At 43.2% G+C, this 17,906-nt stretch overlaps 1 protein-coding gene across 1 annotated transcript in view; it reads left to right on the plus strand.

Moving 5' to 3' along the window:
- LOC143514028 (copine-8) overlaps nucleotides 1-17,906 on the plus strand; it is an 80,855-nt gene that overhangs the window by 31,916 nt on the left and 31,033 nt on the right. The window contains 2 exon segments of the mRNA XM_077004764.1: nucleotides 5,262-5,312; nucleotides 5,314-5,339. Of these exon segments, the coding sequence (XP_076860879.1) occupies nucleotides 5,262-5,312; nucleotides 5,314-5,339 (77 nt within the window).

Here is a 17,906-nt window from a genome sequence, read left to right on the forward strand (position 1 = left end):
CGGAGCGCCCTCGCCGTGCTGCTCTCGCTATGGGGGTTGCGTGACGTTCGACACATGCGCTGACCTCGCCCTGGCCTCTATAGCTGCAGCTCGCTGATGGAGACAAAGCCGGGATCGCGTAGAGAACGCCGGACGACTCCCTGGCCTGAATTCCTCGTCTGGTGCCTCGCGTTATTCTGGCTGCTTCCTTTTTCTTTCCTGGTCCTCGTTGTTTCTGCATTTGTGTTGTTCCGAATGAGGCTTCATTTAAAAAGCACCCCCCCCCCCCACTCCACTCCTGGAGAGCCTGTGGTTTTTATCTTATTTATTCAACCAGGTTAGTCTCACTGAGATATAAAACCGTGTACCAGGCAGACCTCCTAGCCGAGGAGTTTTACACGCAGAATAATACCTAATCGCAAGAAGACAAAAGAGCGGCAAATAACCCCGTAACAGAAAGCAGGTGTGACAGCAGTAATTGTGAGGCACTTGTGCAAGTCACTCAGGACAAGAACTGGAATGTGAACGCAATGTCGTTGAGGCCTGACTGAAGTGCGCAGGGGGGGGGGGGGGGGGGGGGGGGTGCACTGCCGTTGTTGGGCTAAATGAGTGGCAGTGGGTGGGCTCAGAGGGTAACTGGGAGAAACTGTGCGATTAAGCATATTGTAGCTTCGACTTAATGACAATGATTATGTTATTTCTGACAGTTATGCTGTTGCCAACGCACATTTCACTCTGCCATGTTAGACCAGTCCGTCCGTCCCCCCCCCCCGTCAAAATGGAGACGCCATGTCACACTGGCCATGTCGTCCTGTCGTAATTATAAGAAGAACCGAACTTCACTTCAGTGAACTCTCAGTGAACTTTCACTGAACATAACCAGAGCAACCATATTACTGGAAACAGTATTGTTCAGCTAATCAACGCTTCATTTGTTTACACACTCTGGTAGTACAGAAGAAGGATCCAAGCAACTAGATAACAGTCACTCTGGTGGACATCTGGCATGCTGATCGTGCACCCAGTACTTCAAAAGCTACATTTAGACAATGCGTGTTCTTATAAGCACTATATGTAATGGACGTGAGGAGAAATTAGTTGAACATATAGACTGATAGTAGAGTATAGATGTAGTTTTAAAACATTGTATTAAACGTGTGTGTGTGTGTGAGAGAGAGAGAGAGAGAGAGAGAGAGAGAGAGAGAGAGAGATGTTCCGGTAGCTCTACTGCACTGTCCATCCATCCACACTTAGAGAAGCCCCTCCACCTATTATATTCCGTTCCAGCCTCGTCTGGTGATATCAGGTCCTTCTGCTCAGTGCTCTCTCTAAACCATGGCTGTCCTGCATCTGTGCCAGTAATGTTTACCCCTAGAGGCACAAAGTCACACACAAACACACAGACACTCTCTGTCTCTCCCACACACACACACACATGCACACACAGATAGATACAAGAAGACACCCAAGTAGCTCTGAGGATTAATTGAACATATTCCCAGAGACTGCAGTTACTCAGTCAGGCTCCATATTTTTGCACGGTCTCCCTCCAAATGATTCCATAAATCAGATACGCTCCTACTCCGTCCATCACCAAAAACATCAGTATCACCCCTCCCCCTTGCCCCACTCCTCCACACCTGCCCCACCCATCTGCCTACCCTGCCCAAGACTAACTAAGAGAAACAAACCCCCTGGGGATTTGTGGATGTGTTAACACTATCAGGGGTAGTGTCAGTGGCAGCAGGTGAGAATTAAAGGGAGGTGACCATATGGGAAAGAGTCTAATTTATGTATTTATTGCCCTATTGGAGAGAAAGAGATGTATATATATAGAGAGAGAGAGAGATAAGAGAAATGCATTTCTTTTCCTTTATTGGATCTGACTGTGGGGATTCTAGAAGCAATTGTTAGTGCTTATGGGAATGGACGGGTGTTGCATTAATGTAGAGTTTTATAAATAGCCATAACACATCAATGAGAGGCCAGCCTCTTCACCACTCTTAGAACCACGCGACGCAGTGCTGAAGAAAGCTTCGTTAACACCGTGTGCCCTTTGATTAGGGCATTTCGACTTCAAATGTCACCGTCGGCCGCCGGGAGTGCTGTGTATTATGTTTTATAAGGCACTGTCAACTCACAGTTTCATGTGTGTAAGCGCTGTGATTAAGTGTTTTGTATATGGCCACCTGAACCAGTGTGTATGGTGTGTAAGCAAGCGAGTTTACTGTGTTATTAAACATGTGCTCTACGTACTTTGCATGGCAGAATAAGATCAATATTCAGACACCTACCACAGAACATATTTGATTACAACGCAGCTCAAAAAATGCTAAATTGACTATTCACTACATCCTATTACTCAGTACACTATAGGTGGTGTGAAAAAAACACTTTGAGATCGATTACACTTACCACCCAGGTTCTTTGAAACGTATTTATTAGAAACACCTTGTAAATGTGCACATACAAACACACAAGGCTTCTGTTACCATATGTGATTTGTGTTAGCCGTCCTCCAACCCTTTTATCGGTGGTCAGTGTCAGTGTTTTTTTTTGGGATAGCAGGCTGTTCTCAATCTAGCTGTGACCTTGACACACACAGAAGCCCTGGCCATCCCCCCGTACCCAACACAATCGCACTCGCACAACACCCACTGCCAGACTGCCCTCGGCACTACCGAGATTAACCACCAGTCAATCTGAGGTGGTTCCATTCAGAGGTGATTCTCCTGTCCGAACCTCAGCAGCAGAACAGTGATGAAGGCGCTAAAGGCTGAGAGTCTATAGCAACAGATGCACTCTAGTAGTAGAGTTCCAGTGTGACTCAAAACTGCACATACAAGATGGATGTAACCAGTAGGTGCAAGATGGATGTTGCTAATGAAGGGACTGGTTAGTATATACAGTATTGATTACCTGACACGAGCCAGTTTTATATATGCATGTAAGGAATACCCATTAAAAAGGTTAACTTATTAAAATACATGAGGGCAAGTGACAAAAAGGCTGTGAAAGTCTGAAGGGTCGTTCATGTCCCGGGAAGACTCCAGAATGAAGTTAATGTCTAGTGAAGACTCCAGAATGAAGTTCGTGTCTAGTGAAGACTCCAGAATGAAGTTAATGTCTGGTAAAGACTCCAGAATGAAGTTCATATCCTGGGAAGACTCCAGAAAGAAGTTCATGTCCTGGGAAGACTGCAGAGTGAAGTTCATGTCTAGGGAAGACTCCAGAATGAAGTTTATGTCTAGTGAAGACTCCAGAATGAAGTTAATGTCTAGTGAAGACTCCAGAATGTAGTTCATGTCCTGGGAAGACTCCAGAAAGAAGTTCATGTCCTGGGAAGACTGCAGAGTGAAGTTCATGTCTAGGGAAGACTCCAGAATGAAGTTTATGTCCTGGGAAGACTCCAGAATGAAGTTCGTGTCTAGGGAAGACTCCAGAATGAAGTTCGTGTCTAGTGAAGACTCTAGAATGAAGTTCATGTCTAGGGAAGAATTCCAGAATGAAGTTCATGTCTAGTGAAGACTCCAGAATGTAGTTCATGTCCTGGGAAGACTGCAGAATGAAGTTCATGTCTAGGGAAGACTGCAGAGTGAAGTTCATGTCTAGGGAAGACTCCAGAATGAAGTTTATGTCCTGGGAAGACTCCAGAATGAAGTTCTTGTCTAGTGAAGACTCCAGAATGAAGTTCATGTCTAGGGAAGAATTCCAGAATGAAGTTCATGTCTAGTGAAGACTCCAGAATGAAGTTCATGTCCTGGTAAGACTGCAGAATGAAGTTCATGTCTAGTGAAGACTCCAGAATGAAGTTCATGTCCTGGTAAGACTCCAGAATGAAGTTCATGTCTAGCGAAGACTCCAGAATGAAGTTCATGTCTAGCGAAGACTCCAGAATGAAGTTCATGTCTAGGGAAGATTCCAGAATGAAGTGTATGTCTAGGGAAGACTGCAGCATGTAGCAATCAGCTGCAGAGTATTTGCAGCCAAGTACAATGTAGGAGGGTTTTATTATCTTAATTATCTTAATAATATCTTTGGTCAGCTTAAACGGAGAGACTATGTGTGAAGAGATCTGTGGATTGTATTTGGCTTTATGTAGTTGTGAGCACTTTCTGATCAAATTTGATATTCTGCACCCCAGTTTTATAACCACCGTTTTCATTCGAAATCCACTGGAGAAAAACGCAAAAGTTCCAGAACCATCCAATTACTGACTATAATGTAGCAACCCATATTCAGCTTGTGCTTGAGAGCAAATACATATCACAACATAGCAGTATATACACTATTTTAGATAAGATTTTTTGTGTGTTTTTTATTGTGTGTTTGTCTGTTTCTTTGTTTATTTATTACATTTGCATTTCTCAGTCTTTAGGTCCTGTCAGGTAGTCCACTCATGAGCTCCAGACCTGTATGGGGTATTTTACTGGCTTGGTTCAAGCGTGTGGGGAGACGGGTGATGCAGAAATGTCTGGTGGATCCCCAAGGGTTAACCAATTAGTTAACCAGTCGCACTGGCCAATGAAGACAGAGCCAAGCCCTGACTGGGCGTCCTCTCAGCTGTGTTAGCCAGCGTCTGTGTGCTGCTTTCGCTCAGCGAGCACTTCCAATCAGCCAAGGCTGGTTTCCCCCAGTGTGGGCAATGCCAGCCACACGTCACTCTTTTATGTATTGGCACACATCAGAATTGTCGCTGTTGGAGCAGAGGGGAGGGACCGCACGTCCCTTTACTGCTCTGCCACAATTAGCCCGTGCTGTGCTAACAGCAAATGGGGTTTCTTCCCATTATGAGTCTGGTGTTCCTAATAAAATGGCTTATGTATACGTACAAATATATGGAGAGAGAGAGAGAGATGTCAACATTCTTTGCTTCCAGCACAGATAGCATTAACTAAGGGAACGTAAATCTTATTCTGAAGGCCAATTAATTCCTCTTGCTGTGCTGGGATCAGCTGCAAGAAGGCCACTGTGTAATCATGGCCTCCAGGGCCAGCCAGAACTATGCTAAGAGCAGCGCACTATGCTGTGATGTCTCTGTCATTTCTGTCCTTTTCATGTTTCTGTTCTCAGCACATGTTGTTTTGTTATGCTACTTTTGACAATTGGACTATCTGGAGTGATGGCCTTCTGTCATATGTCTAGTTGTGTTTTCATGTAGTGCTGCCACATATTGTTTGACAGGATTGCTTAACTCTCTCTCTCTCTCTCTCTCTCTCTCTCTCTCTCTCTCTCTCTCTCTCTCTCTCTCTCTCTCTCTCTCTCTCTCTCTCTCTCTCTAGGACTTCCTGGGTCAAGCGACCTGCACTCTGGGGGAGATTGTGGGCTCAATGGGGGGGCCGTCTGGAAAAGCCACTGGGGTGAGAACAAGCACTAAGCATGTTGGTTTATCTGTGCTTTTTCATCTAGGCCATTTCAGGACCTCATATGCTTTATGCTTTTTTATCATCTGGTCATAATTTATTTTCTTATAAAAGGCTATTCAGATATAACATAAGGGTGGATACTAGATGATGAAACTAGAGAGTATTCACTCCTTTGTGACAAAACATGTCAATACATGTTCTTGATGAGCTGATGGAGCGTGATCAGAAAGTGTGTAAATATTCGGAAATGGTTTCTTGAAATGGTTTTTTTGTGAGGAGCACAGACACCCTGACTGATCTTATGAAAATTAAGTGTACCTTAAATCTTGCATCAACACTATGTGGAAGAAAGACCTCATAATGCCTTAGAGAATTCTTTAAGCTTAGGGTTAATATAGAAGTGAACAGGGTGATGTGACCTTTAGAGAAGGAAGCTGTGCAAGTTGAATCTGTCGAGTGAAAGAGACAGTTGAGATGGAATAGGGGAGAGATTGTGTGTGTGTGTGTGTGTGTGTGTGTGTGTGTGTGTGTGTGTGTGTGTGTGAGTGTGTGTGTGTGTGTATTTTGTACCTGTTTGTGGTACACCAGTGTGTATAAATGAGATACAGTTCAAACCCACTAATGAGCTGCTTTCTTGCTACTGACTGTTGTGAATGTTCTCGTTAAAGTCTTTATTCCAGTCCCTCAGTCTTGAGACACTTTCAACTTTTAATGCAGATTTTTCTCTTAATTCACATGTCACCTGTGAGGAACACATTCTTGTGCAATGCTTTATGAGCCTGCGCTGCTTGACAAGACAAGTATGCTTTGTTTGTGTAGCCAGTAATTGAATCAAGCTCGTATGAAGAGAGAGCAGCAAAGAAAGATTGGAACAGAAATAACTGTAGGGGAGTAGATTGCATATGGAAAATATTATCCTGGAATATTAACTCAGAACAGCTTGATTTAGTACTAATTTAAAGCCACCTATGTATTATATGTACTATATATATATATATATATATATATATTACACGCTGCAAAATAACGGGAACACTGAAATAACACATCCTTCACCTCAATGAATAAAATGTGAAAATCTTTATTATATGTAAATGTAAATAAAAATTATTATATCCCATGAAGAGGTCATACTCAAAATGACAGGCTGATCCAACTTCAGTGGAAATTCCTCCAAGACAAAACAAGTTAAAATGAGGCTCAGCAGTGTGTGTGGCCTACATGTGCCTGTATGACCTCCCTACAACACCTGGGCATGCTCCTGATGAGGCTACAGATGTTCTCCTGAGGGATCTCCTCCTCCTGGACAGTCTGTGGTGCAACTTGGAGTTGGTGGATGTAACGAGACATGATGTCCCAGATGTGCTCAATAGGATTCAGGTCTGGGGAACTGGCAGGCCAGTCCATAGCATCAATGCCTTCATCATGCAGGAACTGTTGACACACTTTAGCCACATGAGGTCTAGCAGTGTCATCAGAAGGAACCCAGGGCCCACTGCACCAGCATATGGTCTCACAATGTGTCTGAGGATCTCATCCTGGTACATAATGGCAGTCAGGCTACCTCTGGCTAGCACATGGAGGTCTGTGCAGCCCTCCAAAGAAATGCCTCCCCACACCATTACTGACCCACTGCCAGACCGGTCATGCTAGAGGATTTTGCCCTCATATCCCCCTCATGGAGTCTGTTTCTGACAGTTTGAGCAGAAACATGGATGTTGGATGCCTGCTGGAGGTCGTTCTGCAGGGCTCTGGCACTGCTCCTCCTGCTCCTCCTTGCACAAAGGAGGAGTTGGTGGTCCTGCTGCTGGGTTGTTGCCCTCCTACGGCCCCCTGCCTGTCTCCTGCTATCTGCTCCATGCTCTGGACACTACACTGACAGACACAGCAAACCTTCTTGCCACAGCTCGCATTGATGTGCCATCCTGGATGAGCTGCACTACCTGAGCAACTTCTGTGGGTTGTAGACACTGCATCATGCTACCTCTATGGTGAGAGAACTGACAAAATGCCAAAGTGTAAACGTAAATGTAAACATGTCCAAAACATCAGCCAGAAAGGATGAGAACAGAGAAAAGGTCTGTGGTCTCCACCTGCAGAACCTCCTTTATAGGGGGGGGGGGGGGGGGGGGGGGTGTTCCCTAACAGCTGATGTACATATGTACATGCACATATGTGTAGAGAGAGAGAGAAACAGACATCAACCATGTTTACTTTCTAGCACTGACAGTATTAACTAAAGAAATTTACATTTTGCATTTAAAGCCAATTAATTTAGTCATGTACAGGAGAAAATGACACACTAACATGTTGCAGATGTAAAAGTTAAACATCTCTTTCAGACTAGTGGGGACTCTAACATATACGGGAACGTCTCCTGATATAGAGTGTATACATTAATATTCATTAATAATATGTTCACTTCATATATGCGACTGCTTCTTTACTGTATTGCCCCCCCCACACACACGCACAGATACAGCCAAAGCCTGAATTAATCTGCATACAAACAGAATTGGGTCCAGTGGGCTGAGCCTGCTACAATGGCGCTGTACCATTACCTTTACAGGGCACCTTTCCTTTCTCCCTTGTGCTTTTTCTCAGAGGCTGACAGTCTGCTAACAGTCAGCTGATCTGAATGAGTGCAAAGTCTTCACTTCTTTACGCGTAACATTAGAGATGCCACGAGGTCATTTTAACCTCCACCGTGTATTTCAAATGCACAAAACTATATTTTTAAAGGGCTGGTATGACTCATCTTCCTTCTGTCTTCATAGAGTGTTTTATAACATAACATCAATTATAACTGTCATAGACTGGATAATAAATATGTACATATGTGATTATGCCACCCTGAGTAAACCTGGGCATCCGGTCCATTTCTTAATGCTTAGCACTGTCTGCTTAACACCTGATCAGCTCCTGTAGTTTTGGTTAATTCGTGGAATATTAAATATTAACATTTCTAATTGTTATTCTTTACTTAAAATGGTAGTCAGTATATTGTGAAGTGGTTGTTTTATATTGTTTTAATTAATTTGACATTGTTTTAATTGTTCTATTGTTTTCTTATGACATAAAATTCTACATTTACCATCTCTTCAAGCACTACTGCCACAGATCTATGAGACTAATGAGCTCTTTTCCCCATATTATGGAACAGTGAGTTGTTAGGAATGGCCAATACCACAAAGGTTCTTTTTGATCTGATCCCACAAGGCTGATATAATGATACCAATACCAGCACTTACAGACACCCGCAATAAATCAGCTTTCATAGATCAGATTTTGGTTTTGCTTCTACATTATAAAATGTATTTTAAAAATAAATTCTATTATCAGTAATATTTTTAAAAAAATGGGCCCTTAAAAAAAAAAATTTAAGAATCATATCAGCTGCGACATTTCAGAATGACTCAGACTCCTTCTAAGATGGGTGTATATATTATTATTATTATTATTATTATTATTATTATGCATTATGTATGTATGTATAAGTGCAATTAAACCTCCCTTTGAGTTAAGCCTCTACCTTTATAGATTTCCCCATTAAATTATAAATTTTGGATCAGAAACCACCATATGTTGACATTCTCAATTGAGTCTGATCCTTGTGCTGAGTTAGATGGCTAACTCTCATGTCTCCTCAGAGCACTGATAAAGCAATCATTCCCAGGTGTTGAACTGCCAGTTTGCATAGAGAAGGCATGTTTGCTCATATTCATGCCAACAAATGAATTTGGCCCGCATTGATTCCTCAGCCTGCCTCCGTGTGTGTGTGTGTGTGTGTGTGTGTGTGGAGGGGGGGGGGGGGGTGGTTGGGGGGTTGAAGTCAGACAAGTAGCTCCTTCTATACATCTACAAAGCACATGCATGTAAATTGTTGGGTGATGTGGAATATAGATAGCAAGGTGTGGGCATCCACTGTTCTCAGCCAGTCAAAATGTTTGTCTCATATCTTTTAAGCCAGCTGCACAATGCCAGACGTTAAAGACTATGGGGGTAGTGCACAGGCAGAAGATGAAAAGTACAGTGGCAGTTTCCAAATGTAAAGACAAGTGTTTGAACATGGTTAAACCCCTGGCAATTTATATTGGTTTATTGGTTTACTGCACATACTGGCTTCTTGAGCAAAACAGATTTTTGCAGCAAATGCGTGTCTGATTTAACTCACAGACATTTCTATTTAATTATCATGCAAAAGTGCACATCATTTTTACATTCAAGCATTTCACAATAAATATGTGCGCATGTGTGTTTGGATGCTAGCTAGCATTACTTTACATAAAGATAAATTGTTCTTGTTATCAATGGGCTGTTTACTGTTAAAGATTTTTGTATGCTGCCAAACATTAGCTGTGAAAATTGCTAATAAATGACATGATTCGTTAGCTAAATAGAGTTTGCTCCGTATTACATGCAATATTCAGTCAAGTAGCTAACATATGTACAGCTATTTATTTCATGCTAAAAATGGCAACTAATGATAAACAAGCAGATGCTGTGAATGGCCGTGTAAATTATGATATATGATGATTATGATGATTATGCTGGCTTCATTACGCTTTATTGTGCTGTGCAGAGACGCTCACACGCAGAGGAAGGGAAGATCAAGGCTAGGCAGATGAGAAGGAGATCGAGAAGGTTCTGTTGTGGCAAACATCATAGGGAGTTGGGAGACAGCGGAAAAGAGGGGGTAGTGGAGGAAGAGAGACGTCAAAAGAGTCAGAAAAACAAGAGACAACAGCAAGACAGGGAGACTGAGAGTCGTGTTAAAGCTGCTCTCCGCTAGGAGCCCAAGGGATGCTTATTTATATATTTTCCACACACTACACTGTAAATTATAGTTTAGAACAATTTGTACAAATTGGGAGTTCGGCCAGCAGTGGTTTGAAGATGAATAGAGGTGGGAAGATGGATAGAGGTTTGGAAACAAATGCAGAAACAGTAATTAATCACTAATACCTCCTTCATTCTCATTTCAGTGTATATTTCTTTGTAGGTACTATGGCAAAATCTCACAGGTATTAAGAACAGGAATTAAGAGCTATGAGGCCAGAGCAGTAGTTACATGACACGGTCGTGCATCTTGCAGAAAGGTGAAAATGTAATTTTGTCCTGTTAATAATTAGATGATGCTGCCCCTTTATGTGCTGTTGAACCACCCCCACCGCCCACATCTCACCACCCACTGCGTCTAGGAACCCTACATCTACAACCCTGAAAGCTTAACTGATACACTTGTGCATGAGGTACACACACGACAAAGGTAAACATTAGCAGCCATAACAGGGGGGTACCAGTGGATTGTTAAACTACAGCATGTTAAATAGAGAAAGAGATGGTCTAACAGACAGTAGAACTGCGTACAGTGCAATGATGGAAAATGGAAATATTGTGTCTGTGTCCTGTGTTTCTTCATCCAGCTCTCAAAAAGCTATAGAGCTTTACCTTTGAGCACTGTGAGATTCACATCTCTAATTCAAGGTAATGTAGGTGAAAGTTCTCTCATTGAAGAAGGTGTGGCACCATCTTGCAAATTATGCTAGTTCTATAACTGTTGATAATCATATACATATACTCATCTGCCTGAAATCCTGCCATTTAAAAGTGTACATGAGAAGAAAAACTGACGAAATAAGTGTTCCAATCTTACTAGAAAATGTATGTTTCCGTTACAACAAAGAAACTTATTCTGGTGTTCAAGTCTGTTGACAGGATGACCCGATGGCGCTCCTAGTGTTGGGGAGGTGGTAGTGCATGTTTGTGTCTCGTAGCTGTGCTGAACTGGAGCTCCGGTGAGCTGCAGTAGTTAAAATGGATGTTGTCGAGTGTCGCGGAAGTGTGGCGGGGCTGTACACCTGCACCACCATACTGACGGGGGGGCACCTTTAACAACACTAATGACTGTTAATTACAGATAATTATACAGTTTAATCAGCACTCCAGTCTGCGTTTGGGAGTATGTGCGTGAGGGGAAAAAACAGGGGAGGTGGGGTTATGGGATGGAAATAGAGAGAAGACGCACAGCTTGCCTCCGTACTGCTATTTTCAGCCCTGTCAGCAGATGGCAGGAGAGAAGGAGATGAAGACGAATGCTTGCGTGTGTGTGTGTGTGTGTGTGTGTGTGTGTGTGTGTGTGTGTGTGTGTGTGTGTGTGTGTGTGTGTGTGTGTGTGTGCGTGTGTGTGTGGATGAACTAAAGTCAGCGCACCCTAATTCTGCTGTGTTGGAACAAGGATCGGACGCTCCAGTAAACAAATCCGTGTGTTTATGTGAGCGTATGTGTAGCTGTTTCCTCCCAACATTGGCGTGCCCTAGTTTTGGAGTCTGCAGCCATTTTCCCCTGGATGGGTGCGTTTGCTGTACAAGTGTGTGTGTTGTGGGGGGGGGGGGGGGGGGGGGGGGGGGGGGGGGCATCTGGTGTAGGCAGACACAAAAGGATGTAATGAACACTGCACATTGTAGATTATGAAGCTCTATGTCTCACTCTTTGTGACAGCAGGATACAGTGGCCCCGGAGGGACACACATCCTTCTTCCTAATATTCTATTTCTCAAACGTCTCACCTTTCTTGCTCTGGTGGATTTTTTTTGTATCTGGGAACTCCAGTGGAGTTTAATTTAGACCGTCCTTTCAAGGGTCACTCAGCGGTGAGACATGAAGCTGTTTTCATGGCATGAAGTCCAACACTTCAGCTCTTACACAGTGACCTTGCTTTCTTTCCCATTCATCAGTTTCTCTCTCTCTCTCTCTCTCTCTCTCTCTCTCTCTCTCTCTCTCTCTGTTTCTTTTGTGCACCCATTGTTGTTTAGTTTAGCAGGGCCTCACTGTTACATTTTGGGGTTACCCTGATGCCTACACGTCTACGGAGTGCGTAGGAGAATACTAAGTTAATATGCTAATCCACAAGCTACGTCTAGGCAGTAAGACTCCTTATAGGGAGTTTATCTCGCAGTACCACCGAGCCAGCGGTGATAGCGGTAACTGTCAGGCTGACTGTAGTAGCATGTGCAGGAAGAAGCTTCTGGGGAGATCCAGCGATACCTGTAGAGCGGACGTCCCCAGCTAATGCTGTCGGCTTCCTCCTGACGCAGAAACGCTCCGACGGTTCTTTTATCGTTGTCGTTTGTTTTAAAAAGAAAGTTTTTTTTGGAGAGTGATGCAAGCAGTTCATAATCTGATGAAACCACGGCAGCTCTCATGGGCAGTATGGATCACTGATACTGTATGTCCAAAACCAGACATGCCAGACAACCTCTGGTTTCTTTTTAAACGGCTCGTCGGGACACGAGCCCTCGGTAAGCCGGCCACCTGTCTTTGAAACGCCGAGGGCGTGTAGCTAGGCCAACCGGCACCCGCAGGAAGTGAGATCGACGTTAGCCTGGCTGTGTGAAAAGGCAGGAGTGCAGGCCTCGAGCAGGAAACAGTGGCATGATTACTCATGCGTGCGCTGCAGTAAGCCCAAATCAGGCCCTCTGTGGAATTCTGAATGAGCTATATTTAACAGAGATGTAAAGGTCACTTATTTAGTACCTCTGAAACAGAATGAGAGAGAGAGAGAGAGAGGCGAGAGAACGAGAAAGAAGGGAATGAGAGAGGAAGAGGTACTTGAGCTAAGCATGTAGATTGCTTTTAATGATAATTGTTATTTCATTCAGGTCTGTCGATGGAGGGGAGATAATTACACATGCACCAACAGCAAAGAGAGCCTTTCTGCCACGTTGTCGCCGGCGCTTAATTAGCTTGCGCTCTTGAGACGCTGATTACAAATTCATGTGTCTTGATTGGCACTTTCAGGAAGCTAGTTGTACAATATGAGTTGGAAGGATAAGGGGGAATGAGTACGTATGCATAATTTGTGTGTGTGTATGTGTATGGATGGAAATACCTTGAGAAGCAGCCTTTGTAAGGTGTATATCATCGCCATAATAAAAGTCCCGTCAGTCGTATTTGACCACATCTCCTGCCTTTGTGCATCCTGACCAGTGCACGGTGCTGTTAACGTGTATCATTCATGGATTTTATTGCAGGCTGCATACGCGTAGACCAGATATGGTGGACCAAACGCCGATTGCAATGCAAACATGCCCAGCTTTGAGATCTACCTTTTCTTCCTGTAGCGGGGGAGAATCATCTCAGTGAAATATGGATGAGTTCATGTCCAGGAGGAACCAGTGCAGAAATATATTCATTATCTCTGCTGGGGTTCTTCACCTTTTGCCATGGTTAGGGTTGTCATGGAGACCCAAGTTTCTCTCTCTCTCTCTCTCTATCTCTCTCCCCCTTTCTTTCTCACTTAGTTTTCCAGGTCAGGTTATGAACGGCTGAATGCTCAGCAGGCTCGGGAGACGGATGGTATGCACCAGTGTAGCCTGCCACCTGTAGGCTGCTTTAAAACAGTCTGCCAGCGACTTTCCCCAGTTCTTTATCACATCTGTGGAGAAGACTACAAACACTCCAACATCCTTCATTTGGACTCACTGAAAAACACCACTTAACTGCAGATATGGAATAAGTGCCACAAACTGACTTGTTTTGGAGAGAAAACATATGTCAAGAGAAACCGTTCAGAGAGGAGCTGAATTTCATTGAATCTTTTGAAAAGAAATCAGATTGCTTGGTATAACATTGAGCCATCAATACCATCCAGCTCCGCTAATGAAGCTGGGGTCAGGCAGTCTGGGTTGAACAGCCTCCTACTGTTTCCTGGCACTACTTGATTTACTCTCAAACAAATGTCTCTGAGTTTCATCCAATTTATGTATCAGACGTCCTTCAAACTCACCCGCCCATGGGGTGACTGTATCGGTTTTGAGGCGTGGGGGGAATGAACACTGTGTCCTGACCATACATATGTATATACACATGTGTAAACACATAAGTGATATATATGTATGTATGTATGTATGTATACACACTTGTCAAAACTTGAACAGAAAAGGAAATAAAAATAAAATTATTAAAGTGCTGAGACTGATAAAATGCAGTTAAGCTCTCCTGTGGAGAAGTGCCATAGCTGTCTCCCGTCGAGCACTTCCCCTGCCATTACAGTGACAACGGACGGAGGATTTACCTCCATTCTTCCACCTAGAAAACCACCAGCTGCCAAAAAAATGTACATCCGACCTGGTCCCTGCCTCTACAGACGACAAACCTGACATCCTTTTCGAGCTTTCTCAGCCCACTAATTCCAGATCAGACGCATTGGAGAAAACAGCCGACTTTGCATGTGCTTAAATAAAATAAAAAAAACATACAAATCTGAGAGTGGGGTCTGGAGGCTGGCGAACAGCTATTCGCGATGGTGGAATCCTCGTCTTCTCGAGGTACCTGAGGCTAACGCAACGGATGTTTGCCAAGACGTCGTTCTCATTGGCCAAGCTGTTTTACCTGAAGAGAACTTGAAGCTGTTGCAGGCTGTCAATACGCCACATTGTCTTCGCTCCAAGAAACCGGATACGTCTCTAGTCCAAATTCCTAGAGGAGTAGTTCTTCATTGTCCATTAGGACAATGCTGTGTGAAAGATTAACGTCTACATTTGCTATTTCTTTTCAACAAGAGGTTGCGTTTTTTGGAGGACAGAGAATAAAGGAAGTGACTAAGGAAGTGCACCTATGGGGAGAGTCAGCGTATATTGCTATCGGTCAAGCCTTTTGAACTGAGGGCAGTCTTGCACCGTTACACTCACTGAGCTTGCCTTCTGACCATTGGTGCTGTAAAGCATCATTAGCGCTCTGAGGCTAATCTAAGTTGAGTTGGCCATTGCTAAGTGTGTGTATCTCATTTTGCCAGTTAAAGCTGTTTTTCTGTTATTTCATTTAAGAATTTCATGGTAGCTGGTAGTTCTTGCATTTGTCCCTCACTGGTTTACACTTAATTAATGGGTTAAGGCAACTTCTGGAGTGCAAATCATTCTTTTAATTTACTAAGCAACAAAAGGCAGTGTTTTTTATTCGAGACTCGTTCAGTTACATCTGACACAAACTTTTTGAGGTCACGATAGGACGTTGACATTTGGTTCGCCCATGGTGCGGAGTTCTTAATTTGAGGATCAGGTTTCCTGGGGATGTTTTACATACCGAGTGTGATCTGGCAGGTCACTTCCTGTGTTGGCTGATAAAGGTTAATCAAACTTGGGTGCTTATTATTAATATCTATGGGTACTTTTCCAAATCTGTAAAGGTCTGTTTGGAGCAATAGAAAATCATGTTCTCCACTTCTTCACAATTTCCCAGCGTTTTCTTTCTTCTTTTTTTTATTGAGGACTTTAATCTAATGCTGGAAAGCTGTATTAAACGTTGGCCATACAGAATGTCTACTGGCTAGAGTAGAAGATTCAAGCTTTACCTTATTAGACATATTGAGACTTCAAAGATCTGTTCATCCCCTTTGACCAACAACATTTGTACCAGACAGCCAAGCACAGATTTCTGGTTAGTATGAAATAGTGTAAACATAGGTGACACCTTTGTCAACATTCTTCCTTAGGGTTCAAATCAGTCTAATGGACAAATTAAGAAACTTTAAGGCTTAAAAAACTTTAATTACTTAACTGATAAGGAAGAGACTGAGCTGATAACCCTGTGGTGTGGGCTTGATAGGAGGTTCAAAGCTGTGAAGAGTGAAGGTGAATTTATTAGATCCACGAAAAGGAGGGTTGAAGGGAAGGAACAAAATTCTACATTTTATAGACATTTTGTTTTAGACGTTTTCAATTCTCGAACTAAACATTAATTGAGTAATTACTGAAGTACTGTGCATATTTTTATTGCATTGTATATAAAATACAGTGTTATTGAATCTTGTGTTGCTTTAGCATAAAATCAGCATCATCTGTATTTTTACTTTGGGCTCTAGTTGTTGAGTCTAGTACATTTCGATTGAGGAGCGTGCGTGACGTTTCGTAGAATTGTTCCAGGAGGAAATCTGCCTGTTCCTGGCGCTTTTCGAGGTTTGTTGCTCCTGCCACATTACGCTCAGGCTATTTAGAGGAGGAAGAACTCCCTAATGAAGATACGAGGCCAGTATTAAATGACCTCGCTACATAATTAAAACGTGTGAGATTTTAATTAAACCCCTGAAATCAAACCAAAAATAGTGCAGTGTGACACGTGTGATTCATGGCGTGGACACCAGACATGCTGGTTTTTTTGGGGAACGCTCACACTTCCCTCCAGCAGAACAGGTTGATTGGTTGACTGGATGAATAATAATGTACTCATACTACCTTTTGTAGATCCTGAATTCATGGAGCATGGATTATATTTTTAGATCTACACACTTCAGTAAAGGATCATGGATTCAGTTTTTAGTACAGCAAAGCAAAATGGAAGGATAAACCATTTTGCCAATTTGCAAATCAAAAATCTGTATATTCAGTCATTACTATCCCACTGTGTGTAAATCTACAAGAAATAGCACCCTACGCTGTTGCCATCATTAGAATACTCATAAATATTATATTGCGCAAAGGATTTGCGTGATTTTGTGTGATATAGTGGTTAAAAGGTCAGAACATTGGCTCTATATGGAAAACATGACAGTGTTATAGAATGAATAGTGGTGAGGTCTTCATGACATTCTGTGAAAATGTGTGCATGGATAAGATGTTAAAAATATCCACATTCACTATGTGGTCTTTATTCAATGGAACTGTATAGCATAACACCAGTGCCAGGACACGCAGACCTTTCTGCTTTTGACAGCACATTACTGCATCAGCTTACAATAAGTAGCATGTTCGAGGCTAATGCAGCTCCCTGGCAGAAGCTGAGAGACACAGGGGTGTGGACGTCATAAAAACACGCGGCAGGTGCGGGACCACATGAGACACCGGAGGAGATGAGCCCTGTTCTCCAGATCCACAGCTCTCCATCCTCGTCCTTCCTCACACCCTGGTCTGTGTTCCTCACTACTGCTCAAGAGTTCGTGGAGACAGGAGATGAGGGCGGATGTTCACCTGTCAGTACGTTGTCCTGTGTGTTCGTGGATGACGGACAGGCGGTTTGTGCTCGGTTCTGGCCTGCTGGATTTCAGGATTTGTGTAGTGTAAATCCTCATGGGTCACAGTTGACATTCTTCACTGTAATGGTCACTGCTTCACATTCTGTAAGCTGTAGTATGAAGCCAAAAGAGGCCAGTTATGAGTATCCAGTCAGATCGAGCAGTGGTAGGCTGTAGAATCTGCAGTATACTACAGTTGGACCAGTGTACTACAATTAAACCAGAATATTCCATATAAAAACTGAAAATGCTGGGAACGTTATTAGTTCACTTGTCCTGCCCACACCAGCAAAAATTATTATGAGCTCAGTTGCTCAGGGTTTCATTTTGAAATCTGAAGGCTCTCCATTAGCCTTGAGACTCCCTCCACAGCACTGCTGACAGCAGGTCCCCCCCCATCAGTCCTTTACATAACCAGCACAGGGAGGTGGGGGGAGAATCCATCTGGAAAGTCAGTGCTTTATATAAAAGCCAAACTGAGAATGATCTTTAATTAATGTGTGTGTGTGTGTGTGTGTGTGTGGGGGGGGGGGGGGGGTTTGACCTGCCACACGT

The sequence above is a fragment of the Brachyhypopomus gauderio genome, chromosome 5, assembly GCF_052324685.1.
Source record: "Brachyhypopomus gauderio isolate BG-103 chromosome 5, BGAUD_0.2, whole genome shotgun sequence".
Classification (NCBI taxonomy): domain Eukaryota; kingdom Metazoa; phylum Chordata; class Actinopteri; order Gymnotiformes; family Hypopomidae; genus Brachyhypopomus; species Brachyhypopomus gauderio.